Source organism: Thunnus albacares, chromosome 18, assembly GCF_914725855.1.
Source record: "Thunnus albacares chromosome 18, fThuAlb1.1, whole genome shotgun sequence".
In the NCBI taxonomy this organism is placed as follows: domain Eukaryota; kingdom Metazoa; phylum Chordata; class Actinopteri; order Scombriformes; family Scombridae; genus Thunnus; species Thunnus albacares.
The window spans coordinates 15804917-15825189 of NC_058123.1; the positions used below are offsets into that span (position 1 = coordinate 15804917).

At 39.4% G+C, this 20273-nt stretch overlaps 2 protein-coding genes across 8 annotated transcripts; both read right to left on the bottom strand.

The window, feature by feature from the left end:
* Positions 1–161: 161 nt before the first annotated feature.
* LOC122969050 (glycolipid transfer protein-like) lies at positions 162–2929 on the bottom strand. Its single transcript, XM_044334627.1, has 5 exons — positions 2712–2929; positions 2198–2256; positions 1900–2033; positions 1623–1773; positions 162–1347 (listed from the first exon to the last, which is right to left on the bottom strand). The coding sequence occupies exons 1-5, from the start codon at positions 2812–2814 to the stop codon at positions 1165–1167; spliced, it is 630 nt and encodes a 209-aa protein (XP_044190562.1). The 5' UTR covers positions 2815–2929; the 3' UTR covers positions 162–1164.
* A 1540-nt stretch (positions 2930–4469) lies between these two features.
* git2b (G protein-coupled receptor kinase interacting ArfGAP 2b) lies at positions 4470–18551 on the bottom strand. Of its 7 annotated transcripts, none has more exons than XM_044333908.1 (21): positions 18311–18551; positions 17653–17786; positions 17368–17480; positions 16042–16147; positions 15105–15191; positions 14881–15011; positions 13744–13838; positions 13596–13641; positions 13431–13436; positions 13285–13336; positions 13097–13169; positions 12888–12985; positions 12676–12787; positions 12056–12207; positions 11804–11956; positions 9284–9493; positions 9013–9102; positions 8286–8368; positions 7479–7631; positions 6295–6358; positions 4470–6000 (listed from the first exon to the last, which is right to left on the bottom strand). In XM_044333908.1, exons 1-21 carry the CDS (start codon positions 18360–18362, stop codon positions 5791–5793), a joined length of 2220 nt encoding a protein of 739 aa, XP_044189843.1. In that variant the 5' UTR covers positions 18363–18551; the 3' UTR covers positions 4470–5790. The 7 variants fall into 7 exon arrangements, with proteins under 7 accessions (XP_044189843.1, XP_044189842.1, XP_044189841.1 ...); XM_044333907.1 differs by having other exon boundaries at positions 7479–7634; positions 13285–13333; positions 18311–18550; XM_044333906.1 differs by having other exon boundaries at positions 7479–7634; positions 18311–18550.
* Between the last annotated feature and the right edge of the window lie 1722 nt (positions 18552–20273).

The window sequence follows — 20273 nt, forward strand, 5'->3', positions numbered from 1 at the left end:
AAATGTTTTTTTTGAGTCACTTAAGAACTCAGTTGGCAGAGACTAGAATTAATATAGCATAGATAGTTAGATTTTTATCACTAAACAAGGATTTCATTATTTCATGCAGTATCTGAACCACAAATGTGATTAAAAGAGAGCAAGAGAAAAAAAAAAACAAGTAAATATCACCACCTAGAGTAAAATTCATGAACTCTAAGTGTGATTTTATTGGTTGGAATCATTAAACTGTTTCACCACTTTTTAAAATTTTTAGTCAGACATCAACATGTTGTGATAAGAAATTTAATCATAGCTGAATATATCCAGAATTAAACAGCAAGTATTCATACAGAAAATGTCAATCCAATCAATAAGCTATTAATAAATGTGCACATGACGTGCTGTCTCCTGTAATAAAAAATATATTTTTCGATAAAATGTTTGTGACATTAGGTCAGTTGGGACATTAATAACTTCAGAAGAAATCACAGATCAATACAAACAAAACAACCACACCCTCCACACCAAGTAAGCACAGACACACCACAAACTCCACACAGGTAAAGCCCTCAGAAGAAGAAGGGAAAAAAAAGTTCTGGCTCTGCTCGCTGTTGTCTTGTGGGTAAAAAAGAATTGCAGGCCAATATATGAATGGTAATTTGGAAACATTATGTTTTTTATTCAGTAACACTAAGGCACTAAATGGACTGTTAAAATTTTAAAATGGGACTGCTGCTCCCAGGTTAACAGTGGAGGTAACTCCAGGCCTCAGGAGGCAGAGAACATCTGAATCTGAGATATTAACAGCAATTTCTACATAACCTGTAATAACAATGTTTACAGTGTTGTGTTCTTTGTGTCACAAGCAAAGCAGCAACCCACACAATCACATAATCCTGTAAAAGAGAAAGAGCTGCACTGTTGTTGCAACAATCCTGCAATTACTTGAAATTATATACAAGAATAAAAACCTTATGCATAATTTTAAAACCAAATATACAGCATTAATATTTAGTAAGGCATAATCAAATCAATAAATATCACACTGGAAGGAAAAAAATAAAACAATCTCATTAGAAAAACCTTTAAAATACTGGACTAGCCCGACACCTGAGAGGGATGCCGGACAGGATACCGATGTAGGACACTCCTGCGCCTCCAGTCCAGTTGTGTCCCGGGTAATCAAACGGTGTAGTCCAGCTCTGCGTTGAGATTTGTGTACATGTTGTAGATGGCATCAACAGTAGCAGTGTAGTTCACCAGGAACTGACGCACGTTTACCAGACAGTCTTCGTCTTTCACTTCCTCTCCTTTTGACAGAGCCTTGAGGAAGTTTGATCTGTAGGGAGCTGCATATAACGCCGTCTGCAAGATAGAAACATACAAAACCACCATGATTGTTAGGTAGAAGTGTGTTTACTAAAAAGCTTAAAGAGACTCAAATCACATAAAGACTAATCATGAAAAACATACTTAAATACAGGGTAAGTACACAAGAGGATATAACAGAAACACCTTATTTGATGCAATCAATTAACACAAACTACAGCTTCAAATGTGCTTAATACATACATACACATTCAATAAATGATTAAGAATATGAAAGAGGGTATTTTCTTCCCCATCTACATTTTCCTTACATTGAAAATCTTTTGAACAAGCCAGCCGTGGTATTTCTTCAGTGCATGTTCGTAGGCTTTGGTGACATTGACCCGAATTAGGTTGGGGTTGTTCTCATCTCTGTCTCCGTCTGCCAAACTCTGCAGCAGGATCTGTATGAAACGGAGACCCCTGCAGGAGAGATCCAGCATTTTTTTTTTTAAAAAGTGGTCAAATTAAACCTGTCTGTCTGCTTCAGTTCAGTAGCAGAAAGTTCAACATATGAGATAACATTAAGCTCAGGGAGCGCTCACTCACCTCTTCAGCCACATCAGAGCTAATGTTGCACCAACTTTAGGCCATTCTGCTGCATGGTCTTCCCGCTCTGCCTCCAGTATGTGCTGCAGGGTAACATACCTCTCAGGATCCTTAAGATATACTGCTTTGATTTTCTGGAGGAAAAAAAAAAGAAGAAAAGGGCACATTTGGGTTGAGTTTGCATGTAGATAATGCTCCATTAGGTTCCAACTTGCATTTAAATTCCTAACCGTGGTATGAAAACACACAACCGGAGCAGAGGCATAAATACACACACACACAAAGATCTGTATCTTACCATTATATTCCCATTAATGTCTGATTTGATGATTGTAAACACTTTTGATCCCAAGCAGTCTGAAAGAGAAAGACATTTGAGAGCAAAGCAATAAATTATTAATGACTTCATCACTCATGGCTCAGAGAGGTGGGTGAATACAAATCAGCTTTTACAAATAAGAGAAGGGGGGTAGGAGAATGCAGTGAATGCATAGTCTCAGTTAAGTCACAATGAGGTCAATGTGTGCTCTGTTCAATGTGTAAACAAAGAGTTTCTCTATAGGCAAACGGCTGATTCAGACCCCCAGTACCGTGACACAGCAGCTCCACTTGTGGTGTATGTGATATATAACCAGGAACACTCGTTGAGGGAAATCATACAAGTGACAAGTCGTTTGGATCAACATGTCATGAGGAAGAAGTCAGCAAAGAATGAGCCGTGACGGCGGCGGCAGTAGCGTCTCACAGACTCCCCCCTTCCTCTCTCTCTCTCTGTGTGTTTGATCGACTTCAGGTGAAGGTATTAAACTCACCAAAAAATGACGGAAGATGAGAGACGGCCTCCAGGAACTGCTTTGTGTCTACAGAGTTGTCAGGAGGCAGCTCTTTGAATTGGTTATCCAGTAAAAGAGACATTATATCGTCCTGCCGTATGAACGCTGGAACACAAGCAGCAGTGGCGAGCAGCTCTCGGCTGGAAAACAAACCCGGAACTATCTTCTTGTCGGTTGGGTGGGGAGGCGCCACCAGTCACGATAACGTCCTCCCTCTCCCACAGGTGGGACATTATACACAGGCGTGTTGAAAACCCCCTCCCCACTAAATGTCCACAAGATACACACACACACACACGACAACGAGCCAGTTGAGGTATGAATTATACTTTATTAGACCTAAAGGCAGGGATTGTTTTCAACCACAGAGGCAGTGGTAGGCTATAGGTTACAAGGAATTAAAGTTTGAAACCAGGGGTGGAAAGAAACTGAATATATACTGATATTACTGTAACTCAGTAGTTTGTTCTTGTACTTATTTAAAGGTAGCCAATATTTAAGTATTTTAATGTAGTATTGTTGGTTTCTTATAATTAAATTTGGTTTGATGCTCTCATGATCCAATCAAGATTTTTGGTTAGAAATTAACTAAGATTTAAAGGTGCAGTGTGTAGAATTTAGTGGCATCTCGTGGAACGACAGAAACGGAATATAATATTCATTAGTATGTTTTAATTAGTGTATAATCCCATGAAAATAAAAATTGTTGTGTTTTCGTTACCTTGGAATGAGCTGTTTATATCTACATAGCCCCCTTCCATGGAGCCCGCCATGTTTCTACAGTAGCCCAGAACAGACAAACCAAACACTGGCTGTAGAGAGGGCCTTTCGTAGTTTTTGGGAGTTTTGCGGCCACCGTAGGTTCTCCTACATGCTTGGAAGGGGAGGGGGAGGTGTATTCATTTGATCACAATCTGCAACCTCACTGCTAAATGCCACTAAATCCTAGAACTGATCCTTTAACTTTTTAAAGAGGAAATGACACATTCTTCATCATACAAATGAAAAGTTGAATTCATAAGCACAACAGCCTTAATTGGTCTGGTATGACCAGTAGCTTGTGGTGGCCAAAGTCAGCAAACAAATAGATGTTGCTGTATAATGGGACATTACTGAGTTTGCAGACATGGTGACTGTGATCTAGCCTTTAAAAATGACAATAATGATTGTATCTGTGTAAAAGAGAAAATGAAAGAAACTGGAAGCTAATAACAAAACAGACTATTTTTGGCTATTTTCTCATTAGACCACTATTCAAAAGAAGATAAAAACAAAACAAAAAAAGTAAATAAAAGAAATGAGCAACAAAATTATCTCCATGACGAGTGAGCAAACTTCATTCTCTGACAAAGACCATGAGATGCGGCTAAAATCACTGGAAAAAACTAGTAAGTGGAGTTAAGATTTGTCACAAAATGATCACTTTGAAGACTTGAAACTGAACAGAACACATTAATACTGTAATCATCTGTACTCAAGAGCAGTTTAGGGCATTTTATGACATCCTGTGCTATTCCCTCTTTAGGCAACTTTTTGAGAAAGCTTTCCTATAAAGAAAAGGCATTCGTCACTTTGAAGAGCATAACTGAATTGGAGAGAAACTGCCAAAAGGGAGGGGTCGCATATTTATACTGAAACAGCTACAGTACTGCAGCTGGGCAGGATATTCTACTTCTCTTTCCACCCCTGATTGAAACTTATCTGGCTCACAACAATGAGTGACACATTAGACCCAAGTTCTACAACAGGTACTCTAAACTTTGAGAGCACATTTACTTCATCATTGATTGTAAACCATAGGCGGTACAGGCAGCATCTTGACACACTGGAGTTACAGCACCACACCAAATGAACAGAAATCACAAGTTGCCTACACATTAACTGCCGGCTGAGACGTCCCAAACCTCAGAACAAACGTTTGCCTGTGAGGAGCAACATGTTAAAACAAAAGCTTATGAAAATAAACATTGATATTTTCTTAGAGGTATGACATACAGTTTATAAATAGAATAGCATTTGGATTATTTCGATAAAGAATTACATTGATACATATATTTTATATATTTGCATAATGCTATTAAAATTGATTCAAAATGGATTTCACATGGGCCTTTGAGGACAACTGCGCTCGCTCGCACACACGCACACGCACACTCACTCACACACACACATACATACAACATCAGAAGTATGGCTGTAACATTATAACTCCAAAAACTACTGATACTTATAAACACGTCTTCAACCAGCGTGGAGGGACTGAACAGTGAGATCACCTGCTGGAGCTGCTGGATGGAATGAAAGTTTGCACGCTGTCGCTGGCCTTACATGGTGCTCGATGCACTGAAGCTGTTTTCATGATCACAGTTTGCTTACTAAACAAACATTTGAACTCCTAGCAAGTGGCATCACAATGATTCAAGGTTAAATACTGTCATTGCATCTTTAAAAAAAAAAAAAAAAACATTTGAAATTTGAAAGGAAGATTAACCTGGTGTCACTGGTGTAGATTAAGATTCATCTATTCTGATCCTTGATGACTGGTGTCTTGCAGACTTTTGGTCCTCTTTGGCAGCTCAGCCATGCCAGACACCAGACCTCAAGAACTAACAGTTGATGACCTTAAGTGTCCACTAAAATACTATGGTAGAAAAGTACAATGTAGAAGGCTCAACTGCTTGTTGTTCTAATTGTTTTATATATATATAGACACACACACACAACATTGCACTTTTGGAAATTGTGTGGATTTAACTGTTATCTCCTTGTGAGGTAAAGAATGAGAACAGGTTTTCTCCTACATCTTTAAAAAGATGTTTACTCTGTATTACCATGGTACAAAAACAAGAAAATAAATAAAGCTTTTGATTGATCAGTAATTTTGCATTGTAATATTTTCCCACCTCAAGGAATGTATGTGAATATTTCTATGTATAATATAGGAAAACAAAAAAATGGTGGTAACACTGATTAAGTTGAAATTAGCAACATTATTTAAGGTTGTTTCAAGTTGTATTTTGGGTGTATCAGAAGTGTTTTTTTTGGGGGGGGGGGTTAGTTAGTTGTTGTTTTCTTTGGTTGTCACAGTGACAAGTTGCTTGGCAGCTTTGGCAATGTCATAGGCGCACTGGATGACCTGCTGAGTGACCAGCTGGATGTCTGACGGGCAGGGGTTGTGCTCTGCGGCCTTCTGGCACTCTCCATGCAGCCTGCTGGCGCTTGAAGTGAGCAGACACAGAGACCCTCGCACGGTCTCCGAGGACGGCCTCTGTGAGGGAAAGTAGAGATGATGGAGACTTGATAAGGGACTGAAATGGCAACGTCCATAAATAAAGTCTCATTGTGGTCAGCAGGCTCATGGGCACTCTGTGTGTGTGTGTGGGTAAACATAAAACTAAGTAATCCAATAAATAGTAAACATAAAACGAAGTAATGCAATGAACTGGGACAACCCATCTACACATGTCATGTTATATTCCCTTTGGCTGTTTACAAAACAAACAACAAATCCTTTAATTACTTGGGGGAAGGGACAACAAGCTGTTGGTGGGAGTCATCTTACCTTGGGAAACAGGGCGGCCATCTCCGACACAGCCATGCAGATCTTTTCTGAACAGGGCAGAAAGCTGTGGGAAACGGACAAAAGGCTGAATGAGTGATCCAGAGCCACCACAAAAATTCCTCGCCATGGACATCAAAAAATAGCAGCCTGAGGAAATATACTTGTCCTATTTTGTGTCATGACGATGTTTAATCCAGCAAAGAATATCCATAAACTGCATCTGCAATGTTTGGCCCACTGCTTATCTACTGTATTTGATGGTGTTACTAACTATACTGAATGCATGGCAGTGGTGCAACCTTCCAGAAGAACTAAGATGTAGCACGAAAGGACAACTACATCGACATCATGACTTACACTCAACCTGAAAGCAATTTTATTTGACCCAAGAGACCAATATCCTCACAGCAGAAGCCAATAATCAAGCTGTGAAAGCCTGCATTAGACTAGTGATATCTTGGAACGTGCTGTTCAAAGTTTCATAGTATTTGTGCTCATTGAAGACCACCATGAGAGCTGAGACTATATGGGGGGTCTCTGTGGTTTGGTTAGGACCCATTTTCTAACCATCAGAACCCAGTGAAGCCAACAGACAGACCGAGGCAAAATGTCAGCCACAGCGTATCTCACAAAAAATTAAAAAGACAAATGGCAAATGGACTAAATTTGGATATCGCTGTGGATTTGGCTGATCATGGGGGAATATGTGATTGTGTGGTGTTTCCTGTCAGCTGCATTAGACACAGGGCCTACCCCCAGCAGACATACAGTCTCTAGGACACCGGGATAGAGGCCAGTTTACAAAGAGCCCTTAATCCTTGTTTCTGGGACCAGAGTACTGCTGGTTTCTATATCATGTGGTTAACTGCATTGGCCTTGCTACACCGGTGTAAATCAGTCACTGGTTAGCTGGCTAGAATGAAAGAAAGCCAGCAGTGTCTTAGGCCCTGAGGACAACTATTAGAAACCACTGACCTAGAAGCAGCCGAGACAGAGGATAAAGCACTTTTTCCCCTCTTCAGAAGGCCACACAGACAAATATAGATTCTTAGATTTCGCATAAAACTGCCTGATGCCTGACAGTGCAAACTGTGATTTACAGCGCATCAAATGATGAGAAATGACTTTTATTAATATCAAACAACTTTTAATATATTTGATGTTATATTTCACACATTTAATACCTTTCGTGTTTGGTCTCCTGGGCAGCTCTCAGAAGCTCCTGTATGTTCTTAGTGATCTGCTCCGTCTTACAGATGACATCCTCTGTGCACGGCAGGGTGGAATCTTCCTCACCCTCCTCCTCTGTCTCCACGGCTTCAGAGGCTGGAAGGGGGCTGCTAAAAATGCAAGAAGAAAAAAAACAGCAACAACAAATTATCACTGATTACTGCAATATGCACTGAAATTCCTAAAAGACAGATTTTTTTTAAAAATACTTTTCCAATTAATAAGAAGAGATTTATTCTGATTTGCAGTGCACTGAATGTGAATTAAACATAAACATCTTTATGAAAAAACATCCCAAAAAAGTATAATAGTACTTCCTTTAACTGCGAATGTGCTATAGTAATTCTTCTCTTGTTGGAGAAAATAGAAAACTAGGTCAATCTATTTCATAGCTGCTAAACAAATAGGCAATTGGAGTAACTATATTCACCACTACATGTGCGTAAATGGAAAAAAACAACCAAAGGCTACTGGCTGTTGCTTACGTCAAACAGGTGCAAAGTCCTCCTGCTGCAATATGTTTACTAAACCCTGCAAAGCTTCAAAGAGCTGGTCTATAGCAAAAATGTTTTTTTAATGTATTAATTCGAAGAACCAATCTGCTGGTTTTCTAAAGAAATTGTGGGTTTTTTGGTTTCATATCAGTGACGGTAGAAATGTTTCCAAATCTTCAAAGAGGAAACAGTCTCGGTTTTAAAATCTAAAATCTGTTTACAGTGAATTTCAAAGTAGGGTACAGAGTTAATACAAATAGATCTTACCCAGACTCCTCCAGCTCAGAGTGGTTGGGCGTTATATCATAGTCATTCTCCAGCATAGTGCTCTGTCCTTCCAGACTACAGCCCTATAGGGACATGAGTGGATTACCATCAATCAGATAATACAGTATACACTGTAGGATTAGAACAAATGTATTACCACAGCGACTGTAGGCACAAAGAAATCAGAATCATGCATTTCTGAAAAACAAAGCCAAGTTCACAGTATCAGACATTTGGTTTTAAAGGAGATGAAGAGAAAAGGACAGGAAATATAAAACCATGTCGTGTCCAAGGCGTAACGCAGTGCGTATTAGTAGATGCAAAGAAATCCTGATGTAAACTGTGGGTGCTTTTAACAGTAGCCAAGACTAATAAGCACATTGTGACGAGCCATTTTATCTATCTTTCTATCTTTCTTTGGATATTGGACCCTGCATTCTGATCATTCAAACTGCAGGATTTCATCATCTCTTCAGATGTTTACTTGAGTCAAAGCAGCTCTGGTTGAGGTTCTCTGTGGAGAAAAAGAACTAGGGTTGTTCAGATAACTGAACTGTAGCAGATGCACTGTGGTGCATGCAGGCAGGCAGGCGACACTGATAAAAAAAAAAAAAAAGCAGCTTAAAGACACAAATCAGGAGAGAGAAGACTGGTGGGTCGAGCAGGGGGACAGTTTTCACCGTCCCCTGGGGCTGCCTCTGAACCGAGGGGAACTTCAGTACTTAACCCTTCGAGATCTCTCATCCCACGACCAGGACAGGGAAGAGGGGAAGGTAGGGAGGGAGGAAGCAGCCGTCCCCAAAGGACCCCTCCCAATCTAGAAAGGGTTCAAACCAAGTTGAGCATACTCTATTGAGATGCAATGAATGAATGACTGAATGAATGAATGAATGAATGAATGAATGAATGACAAACCAACACCAGCCCCAAAGCCAGGCATTATTATTTTGTCTTGTGAAGACTGAACTGAGCAGGAACACTGGTGCTTCTGTGCTTACGTTGGTCGGGAACGGTTGTAAAACGACTCCATCCTCTTGCCGGGCTGTCTCGCCTCGGTGGGGGTACTGCCTCGGAGAAGAACCCGTCTCGTACATGGACATGGCTCGGCCCCCGCGGGGTGGGTGTCGACCAAAGGGCCCCTGGAGGTGTTGTTGTCCGCTGGGGGTTTGCCATCGCAGTGTTGTGTTTTCAGTTTGCAGGGAGTTGAGCTGAGGAGAACAAAACATCTTTCAATTCAGCCGTAGCTGGGGGATGATCTCCTTACAAAAGCTTGGCCAAACATCAATAATGGAGTAGAATACGGCTAAGCCTCCAGTGAGCTCCTCTTCACCTTTGTGGTGTTTCTGGTTTCTCGTCTACGTTTTTCTCACAACAAATAGTTTGTTTCTTTAGCAGATAAAATGCTGACACTGTGTGTTGACAGTAACTCCTTCAGTACAATCCCTTGAGAAACTGCAGCATAAGTGGTTGCCCTTATTTACATAAGCTGCACTTAGAAACTGAAAAGAGCAATGAGAAACTTGAGTGTTTAGTGTTCTGTCTACAATTAGAGTCTCTACTATTATGTAAATTATCACATGAAGTCAAAAAATTGGATAACAAATAAACTATAAAACCTACAGAGAGCGTCAAGAGTAAAGGGCATAGAGAGGTAAGTACTACCAGGCTAACACAAAGCATTGTTGCCTACAGTTTGGTTCTTTGTCTCACTGTGTCTGACTGTGAAAATAAGCAATGAATTTTGAACTAAGAGTGTTAGAGGCTTGTTAGATAAACTTATATGTTAAACTTATATGTTAGGAAATGTTTTGATTCCATTTGTGTCTTAGAAGTGAGGTTTGGGTGGGTGCACGAGGCGAGGGTAGAGGAAGGTTACGTTTGTCTGGAAAAAGCAGCATGGTTGGGGAGTAAATAAACCAGCAGGAGGAGGCAGTACATTGTGTTAACACTGACTCTCTGCCAAGAGAAGAAAGAAAGAAAGAAAGAAAGAAAGAAAGAAAGAAGCTGGACTGTGGAGAACTCTGAGGCATCGAAGAAAACCAGATGATATGCTGCCATCATCCAAAATGGGTGCATAGGTAGCTTAACCTTCTTGTCTTTTTTATACACAGCATAAATTCTAAGCATAAAAATTTGGTCTATTCATAGCATGACACACCTGGCAATATAAGCAGGTGCTGTGTTGAGCAGGAGCAACTGAGGCAAACAGAAGTCATAGGGGGTATGAGATGAAATAGCCCGAATAACTGGGCGTCTAATGCTAATGCCAATTGTGAATTATGGCACAAATGCTTTGTACTGTTAACAAAGTACCAATTTTCATAAAATCCCGTCAACCCCCTTTATTTGGGAAGCATTTTCTACTGAAGAAATTGGTGAGAATACTGATAACTGTCCACACCAAGGTATGTGTAGTGTGCTGAATAACTGGGATATTGTTTCTAGAAACAGACGCTGCTATTCAGTTCTGGTAGAAATCTTAATAACAGAGGAGGATTTCCTCAAAACCTCAGCAAGTAAAACTATGTGCATTTCTAAATACCACTGGGGCCAAGTAGGAAAATCTACTTTTTTTTTTTTTGAACTACTAAGAAATAAAGAATTGATTGATGTGATACATATGTCTGGAATAGAAAAAATAATCTATTGCCAGTACTTGCTACGAGCATTCTGGAGGTGATGGAGCCTTAAGTCCTCCTGGGTTATCATTTGTGGATTAGTATTTCTGATATCTGACTTGGACCTTTGTATGAACCCACATTCTCTTTTAGCACAAAGAACTGCAACATCCAATCTGTTTCATTGAATGGCATAGCAGGGGAAGTCTGGTGAATGTTAATTATTCGCACAGGAATTTCCCCATCCAGAAACACAGCAGCCATTTTCTCTAGTAGTGAAGAATTTCAGCCAGTACTGAATTATAATCTCCTATAGCACTTGACCCATTTATACGTCAAAACATGGTCTTCCCCCACAACTACAAATTCATGAACTGTATAATTTTAAATAGGGAGGAGGCCATGCCTGACATATTCAAACAGGCATAACCTTAGCATAAATAACTAGCGTCCAAGAGTGAAATCAAATTAATAAATTCTCTGGTGACATGAAGAATGACGAAGTATGGCACACACAGGCTAACTTTTTAATCCTGCCTGCATGTTAGAGTTATTCAGAGAGAAAGTCTCTGACACTGTTAAATGCACTTCACTCGTCTAGTACATTGCACTCATGGGGGAAGGAAGTGAAAAGAGGAGTGTTATCAATAACTGGCTTTTGCATTAATGTCACAAGGCAAATTGTTTGTAATGCTAATGAGGATGTAAATACCATTAATTCATTACAAAGGGACCCCTTATTATGGATCTTTAAATATTGATATGTACTACCATCTAATTAATGTGACATAAATCAAATTATGAGTGTAATGCACAGCTCAGAGTACGGATGCCGAGTTTGAATGCATCCCTGCAAACAAAAAGAAACTTTGCTTATGGATGACATGTGAATTAACTGACCTTGCTCTGCATCATTCGCAGTTCTTCACTGAGGTGACAGTTGACTTTAAGAAGTTGCTGTATTTTGGCTTCTGATGCCGTGAGGGCGCTCTTCACCTCCATAAATTCTTGCACTGTGATTGGTCCGTCAGAGAGGTCAGACGACTCAGAGCTCTGCAGCAGAACAGGTTACATAGGATGAGATTCATTTGATCGGTTTAAAAAGTTAAAATACCAGAATCAGAATATTAGCAGGTTCGAAAAGACTTTCACCTTGGTCCTCCCATCATTGCAGCTGTCTCCACAGGTTGCCTCTTGTACTGGGTCTTCGTCTGATGCCACACTGTCGTAATCTGGCTGGTCATTGTCCTGGCTCTCGCTGTTATGGCAACTGTCTATTCCCTGAAGGATCAGCTCTACGTTCTCTGAAGGCAGACCATCAGATCAAAGGATTAGGGATCAAACAAGCCCCACTGGCTAGAGGCAGCGGTCTAAATCAAATAGCTAAGGACCACATTTCACTTGCAGAATACACCCCTAACAGTCTTCCTTGAGTATGCACAAGGAAGTAAACAGGCTGTAATGTGGTTTGCTATAACTTACAGAATGCAGGAGTTTTCATTATTAAAGCCCTAAATCACAATCCGTGTTTTGCACTTTTTTGCACAAACATCAACACACATGGCCTACATTCTGATTGTGGCCTTTATAGCTGAGCCCACATTTGAATGTAAAATTCAATGCTGACTTTCTGCATCTTATTTGCATCAACCAATTTTGATTTTATAGGCTAATCAGACATTCATTGCAATAGAAACATTAATAAAAACCCAAAACAAAAGTAATTAGCAAGCAAATTCAAGGTCAAAACTACAAACTGAAACAAACTGTACCTCTGGGACTGTCGCAAGAGTTACCCCACTGCCGACGTTTAGCATCGGTTAGAATATCAATGACCAAGGTGGCAAATTCGTGAGCACTAAACCTTGCCAATTTTTGACGACCCTGAGGAAGCAAATATAACAAACATTACAACATGTCAGCAGTGTTAAATCCGGTTTACAGAATGAAGAAGTTAAAAGTTCAAACTTGTGTTAGCACTTGCCTGGTTTCTGGTAGATGAGTACTCAGGATTGACAGGCAGAAAAGGCACAACTGTGGTGTCTGTCACAAGTGTACTGTGGTTCTGAGTAGCCAACCACACTGAAAAAAAAAAAAAACACCACCACAAGATATCGCTGATAGTTCATCACACATCTTACAAAGCATGACAAATTAAATACTGTGTGTTTTTTACTTTTCATGGATATTTACCTGCATCTGTTTCTCTTCTGTCGACTTCATCATAAACATCCATGGCGAGTTCTTCAAACTGATGGTTACTTAGCTAAAACAAAATAAAGCAGAATTTGTGGTTTGCTTGTAAACAACTGAACAGGAAGTTAAATGAGAATCTATTTTGGATCTCACAGGAAAAAAAAAAGAAGTGTAAAATGTCTTACAGACTGGAGCTTCTTCTTTGCAGCTTTTGCAAACTCTGACAAATCCAGACTGCTTTGGACGAAAGATTTAAATAATTTATTTTTATTCTAACAAAATTCCACACAAACAAGCAGACATCCAATAGCAAAAGTACAAATATACTTACTTATTTCTTATCCATCAAAAGAACGCAGCATAAGAAAAAGATTGAGGAAGAAGATTGTACAGAACAAAAGTAACCCATATAGCATTGACTAGTAGCCCATAACCTGTAGGAGCTGATAATATCACTTTGTATTGTTATCTGTATGATGTGGTGCATAGCTATTACCTGTCTGCCATCTGTGGAATGATGAAGTGTTGCCCATTTCTGTGATCTACAACACAACAAAGACATATTAGAGTGATTAACATATATAAAAAAAACAACATTAATTCTCAAATTCCAGACAGCAGCTGTGCTTGTTGTGCCTACTTACCTGGTCTCCTACCACAAAGGTAAAATGTTAACCGGTCAGTGAGTTCATACTGGATCTCCACTAGCCGCTCTGCAAGCTCCTGATGCCCAGCTTGTCTGCACAGATTAGAAATAAAAGAGCATGTTTCAGATATACAGCCCCATACTAAGGTTAAAAAATGCCTCGGGTAGGATGCCTTTAAATTAATCAAACACTTGTGTCCATAAAATTCACAAAAACAATGTTTCTCATTTAGAGCACAACTCTGGTTGGGTAACTCAGTTTCTAAGTAATCTATAGAGCACACAAATAGAGCAGAGGGTCCGTGGGTCAAATCACAATCAGCTACCTTACCTTTTTTTCTTAATCTTTTATTTTGTAGGTCTTCATTCCAGCTTTTGCTAAACTAGTCAAGCAGAGTCAACTAGCACACTGTGCTACATAATTTTTCCTTCCCCCCTACCTCGGTTAGTCATACTCTTATTGAATTAGTCAGACACTGAGACAATGCCACCGGGTCTGTGTCCAGTGTTCATTGTAGTGCAAGGAATGGAAAATATTTTAGCCACTTTAGCTGTTTTTTTCTGATTTCTAACAAGGACATTTTTGTACCAAACCTTTATGTAGTTGTTTACTTTCTGTAACTTTTGTTTTAAGTGACAATGTACAATATTTTACACATCAATACGTATTATAGTGAACATATTGCACTCATACATCTGTTTGTTTTTATGTACAAGCTTAAATCTCTGAAGGATATGTATCATTTCCTGTGGCACAGCTGACAGTAAGATGCACTGTGTCTATTTATGTAATGCGTGCAGCCACACTACAGGGTGGTCATGGGTACCACACAATGAAAAAAGGAAAAAGCAGCACGCTAACAATGCAAAATTATAACAAAGATTCACCAGAAATCACAGGTGACAGAGGTGGCCAGTGAACTTTCCAAACCATGACTTTAAATACACCTCAATGCTTCAAAACAATAAGTTCCATATTGCGGTTTCTCTAAAATTATAAATGGTGTTAATTAACATTATGCAGTGTTGGTACAGGGCTCTCACTGCAAAAACCTAAAGAATCCAATCAAAAAACTCAGTGGTGCAAATAAACAGATTAACAAGCGTTAAATTAAAAACATAGGCCATGTTTTACCTTGCATAATCGATGGGGGTCTTCCCACTGGAGTCCAGAGCCCCGGGATCAGCTCCATAAACTGCCAACAGTTCTGCTTGTAACATTTGTCCCGCTTTTGCTGCTATGTGCAATGGAGTGTTTCCTTTCTCCTGTGGTGCCAAAAAACACAAGACATTGATTATGCATTAGTATTATGTCGACTTACCACCTAACATCATTTGTTTTTTGCTTATTCCACCTACTGGATGGAAGAAGTTGGCCTGTGCTCCCAAAGATAAGAGTCTGAGGCAGGTCTCCATGTTCCCCGTCCGAACACTGGAATGCAGTTGCTGTATGGAGAACCAGGAGTAGTTTGTTTTAATTTGATTATTAAATGCATGAACACAGTGCTGGTTTCATTAAGTACACCTGTCCAGTCCTGAGAGACAACACCTTCAGTTGCTGCTGGAAATGTTTCTATGAATACTTTGTCCATTCTGACTGAATGGCTCTACTGTGTTAACATCTGGTTGCTTTGTTCTTTGTGACATGATGTATTATCATGCTGCAAATATTCTTTAAATAAAAGATTAGATTATCGCAATTAAGGGATACATCAACTTAATATTTTTTGAAAAGGTGCACAGACAATATACATTTAAGGGTGTATTAAAGATAAACATTCCTGCATGAAACAAAAAATAGATTTTTATACCTTCCTTGCATTCACCTACACACACTTTTCTCTTTATAAATCACAATTCCAGCTTGTGGTTCAACTATTTCTAAGGAATAATATAGAATTCAGAGCACAAATCCAAGAGGAGTGTGAAATAGAGGCAGCGGAGGTCAGACGGGTTATACTATTTGATAGTCTAGTCCTAGCGTGACCAGTATGAGAAAATATGAGTGGCAGAATCCTGCAGCAGCTGCAGTGAATAATGAATCTATAAACAGGCCAAAGCCATTTCTGAAATTTACATGAAATGGTAAAAGATATTAAAGTTACAAACCAAACAGCCAGTGGGTGCAACCTCTGCCGTACAAAAGACAAACATTTGGCTTTCTTTCACCACACTGCTTTTGGTTTCACAGCCTCCGAAAAGCTTATTCACATGAGACAAGGTTGTCCTACATCTCACAAAAGTGAGCAAATGAAGAGGAATTAACACAGAAAACAAAAATAGAGCAATTCCTCACCTTGCTGAGGTCTTTTGCGGTTACACTGTCATCCTCCCGACAAGGCATCCGATGAACATACGCGAGCATCTGGTATTTGGCCTTGATGAACTCTGTCTTGTTGGGACTGGAAACAACAAAACATTCTCATAACTAAAACCTGGACCGTCATCTAACAGTGAAGAATTTATGTTAGCTAAATGCTTGTCAGGTGCTTCTTGTTGCATAATTTGTTTTGTCAAGAAAACCCAGACACCAGTGATATTTCCAAGTAACTACTATGCCACATAGTCAACTGTATGTATGTATGTGTAAAAAATATACAAAATTCAAGTCATTGCTTGACTATGGACATCCATATGTCTAATACTGAAATCAGACATAGTGTCCGCAAATTTGGATGTATTTGACACATGGAACTATCTTACAGGAAATCAATATATACTAAAATCCTGAGTTCCTCTAAATGTTCTTGATCCTCTGGGAAACTTGTATTTGGGAGCCAGGATCATATTTGGTGCATTGCCTACTCTTTGTCTGTTGTCTGCTGTTGTCCTGTTGCTCCGAGCGTGAGGGTCGGACTCAGCACGGCTGTGTTTATACATGGCTGACTGTTTATCTTTACTCCACCAGCCAGACACCAGACCGACACAGTGTTTATACCTGGCAGCGCATGTGAGTGGCTACATCACATCACATCTCTCTGCCCCATAGATTGTTTTTTTGTTATATGTTCTAATCTCAGAGTTGTTGACAGTATCTCTGTCCATGTATGTCTGGTATTGATTCAAAGTTATTCTCCCATTACTTACTACTAATTACTATATACATTATGTTTATATAGCCTAATGATTGAGAATACTGGATGCATATTTTCCAATATGTTTAATCTCCTGTTTGTTCAATGCCAGCTTGACTCGCTGAGTTACAGCACAGACTGCTTGTTGTTCACAATAAAGGAAAGGCCACATAAATCCTTTAAAATTAACTTGCTTGCATTATCATACAATTAATCAACTAAATTGTCCAATCAATGCCTTATGGAAAACATGATTAGGATATTGCATACTGCATTTATTTTGATTTTGATGTGTATTTCTTCAAATGCATATCAACTAATCAAGCCACCTAAATTCTCAAAGTTACTTGCGACTGACTAGTCATGAATCATGTTCATGAAACAGACATGAATCATGCTCACTGACCGCAACTATGAAAATAAATGTTGCCAAAAGAGCTTTATATGAAAGTCAAACAAGCATATCAAGATCAGCACTGAGACAAATCAAATTTATTCAGGTAAGAAGTGCATGTAAAACATACACACACACACACACAAATACTTACTGAACTCTGTCCTGCGGGTTGGCCTTGCGCTTCCCACTCACTGAAGAGGAAGGGTCCAAAAGGCTGTGCTCCCATATGGAATTGGCTCCATTGCCATACAGTGTCTGGACCATCTAAAACATGAAAACACAGAATAGATCACCTGAAGAAAACCCATTTAGCTTCTATAAAAAGATAGTCACTTAAAAGTTTCTGATCGTGCAACCACACTTATGATAAATACATTCTGCCCATGTACATCTGGATGTCTGGTGTGTTTGGGGGGTTGTGTCCCTGTCCCCTCACCTGTAACTGGGAGGGTGGCCATTGTGAATGAGTCAGATGACGGACTTGGGAGCTGTGTCGTCCTAGACCTCGATGGATGCTACAGCACTCATCGCAGACCAACACACCTCTGTTAACAGAGGCCCAGCGAGGCTCTATAATAAAACATGCAACGTTGGTTAACCTATCAGTGCAACGACAGATGGATGATACGGTTAATACCGCTACATCCGAAGCAGTTGTGGTCGTCTATTCATGCCAAAAAGAAGATATCCGTAAATGACAGCAACACTGGGCTAGTTGCTTCCTAACGTCTTCGACACATCCGAAATTACAATCACAAATGCAGCCTGGCGTTTGCGCTGTTGTGCTACAACACTACTTGTTAACGGTAAATGTATCTTAGCAACCTAACGTTACGTTAGATTAACTGCTTAAAACCATCACTAATTAAAGGCATTTCAAACCAAGAGTTTGGGGTGTCAGACAAGTTAATATCACCACACAAACAAAACACAGACAAATATTTCGACAAGGAGAAAATATAAAACCATTATAACTAGCCATCTAGCTAATAATTAATTGCTTTAGGTATTTGAGGTAACATTAACTAGGTAGTAGTTAGGGCTAGCTGGTTTACGTTAGCTAACAGCTAAAGCTAGCTTGTTTGACATCATACCCGGAGCACTGCAATCAGCGCAGACCTCTCTGCTTCGTACTCGCTTTGACATCCCTTAATAGAAATCCTCAAGAGTCCAGGAAAGACAAATAATTTAAAAAGAAAATATACGTTTCAACACAGTTAGACCAAAATAAGACAGGATAGTCCACCAGATAGTATTGAACGACGGCAGGCAAAGGCAACTAAGCCCGTCTGCCCTCCCTACTGTTGAACAAAGCAGTGTCCCATCCCAACACTCACACTGCCTCCTCGGTGCCTCCTTGTTCGCTTCCTTCATCGTTTCCTTGATTTCTCGACTTTCTTCGACGTCTTCTCTATGCAGATACACAGTATTTCGACCAGCTATTATGGGCCGATGTGGTAATATGTATGTGGATATAGTTTGTGTCTGGTTTTGGGCATAAAATCAAATAAATTATGAGGCTCATTTTTCTCACATTTCATATCCTACTGCAGTGGTTCTCAAACTTTTTCACATCAAAGACCCCTAAAGTGAGACAAAGTAGACCACGGACCCCCATTTGATAAGATTTTTGATGTTTTAGATGTTTTATTACAAAAAGTTTATGAAATCCATGACCAAAATAGTCATACATTCTGTCACTGTGTTATTAATGAATGGAATTATAGTGAAAATAAATTATTCCCCTTTTTGCTGGGAAACCCCTGGAACCCCCTCAACGACTCCTGGGGAACCCCATACCCCACTTTGAAATCCCCTGTCCTACTGTACCCATATATACTTGTGAGGTGCTTTACTTGAATATTTCCATTTATATGCTTACACCTCTACTCCACCATATTTCAGAACGTACTATTGTAATTTTTACTCCATTATATTCATATGACAATGAAGAACTTTCAGACTGAGATTTTGCCTACAGTAAAATCTTCTTATTAAATATGAGCCACTATCAAAGATACATGAAAACCCTAATGAATGAATTAATCAATTAATGTCACATTGGCCAGCTACAACATTATAGATGAATGCATCATTAACACTCTGACACTGGCCATTCTGCATGGTGGTACTTTGATGCAGGATTTTACTTGTAATCGAGTATTTTTATGCTATTGTACCATATACTTTTACTTAAAGGATTTCTTCAGCCACTGGTCTCCACACACCTGTGCCAAAAATACATTTAATTCATAAACTATAAGTTAATTTCTTGCCATTGTATTCAATCCTGTTCATTTTAAATCCTCAGTTCACCATGTTGTATCTCTCTTAGCCTACTTAACAAGAATTTCATTGCTTGTCTTCCTCCTTTCTGGTTTGCCTATCACTGTTATACTGTACCTCTGCATGTATAACATACTGTATGTCCTCCTAGATTTCACTGTATACTGCTATAGTATCTCCAATCACAAGATTGCTACGTGTCCAGCAATCATTGAGAAATATTAGTTTGAATCAGAGATTTTTCTCCCAGCTCTTTATCTCTGGACCAGCCTTGCTGTTGTTAGAGAGGCAAAGTGTGTAGACCTATACATAACGTCTGTAAACCTTTTACACACACTAGCCTATCATTTCCCAGCTGACTTAGACTGTGTGTCCTGTGGTCTGTTAATTCATTCATGTAATATGAGTGGGATGAGGAAATGAGTTTGTCTGGTGTCTGCAGCCCATGAATATATCTACATTCCCTTTTAATTTCATGTTGCTGCTAGAATCAGTATAATAAATACTCCTTTGCTTCTTATCCAACTGTTTTTGACCTAATATTGCAGTAATGACTCAAATTACATATAGCATGTGATCTAAAAATGTATCGCAGTGTCAACAATATAACAAGGACACACTTTAATGCAGTTCAATGCAACAACACTACACGCTATAGCCTCGATATGTCAATGCTAAATTTCTTTACTGACATAATTTGAAATAAGTAGTATTACCAAAGCAAGTTGTACAAGGTTAACGATGCAAGAATAAAGGGTAAGACATAAAATG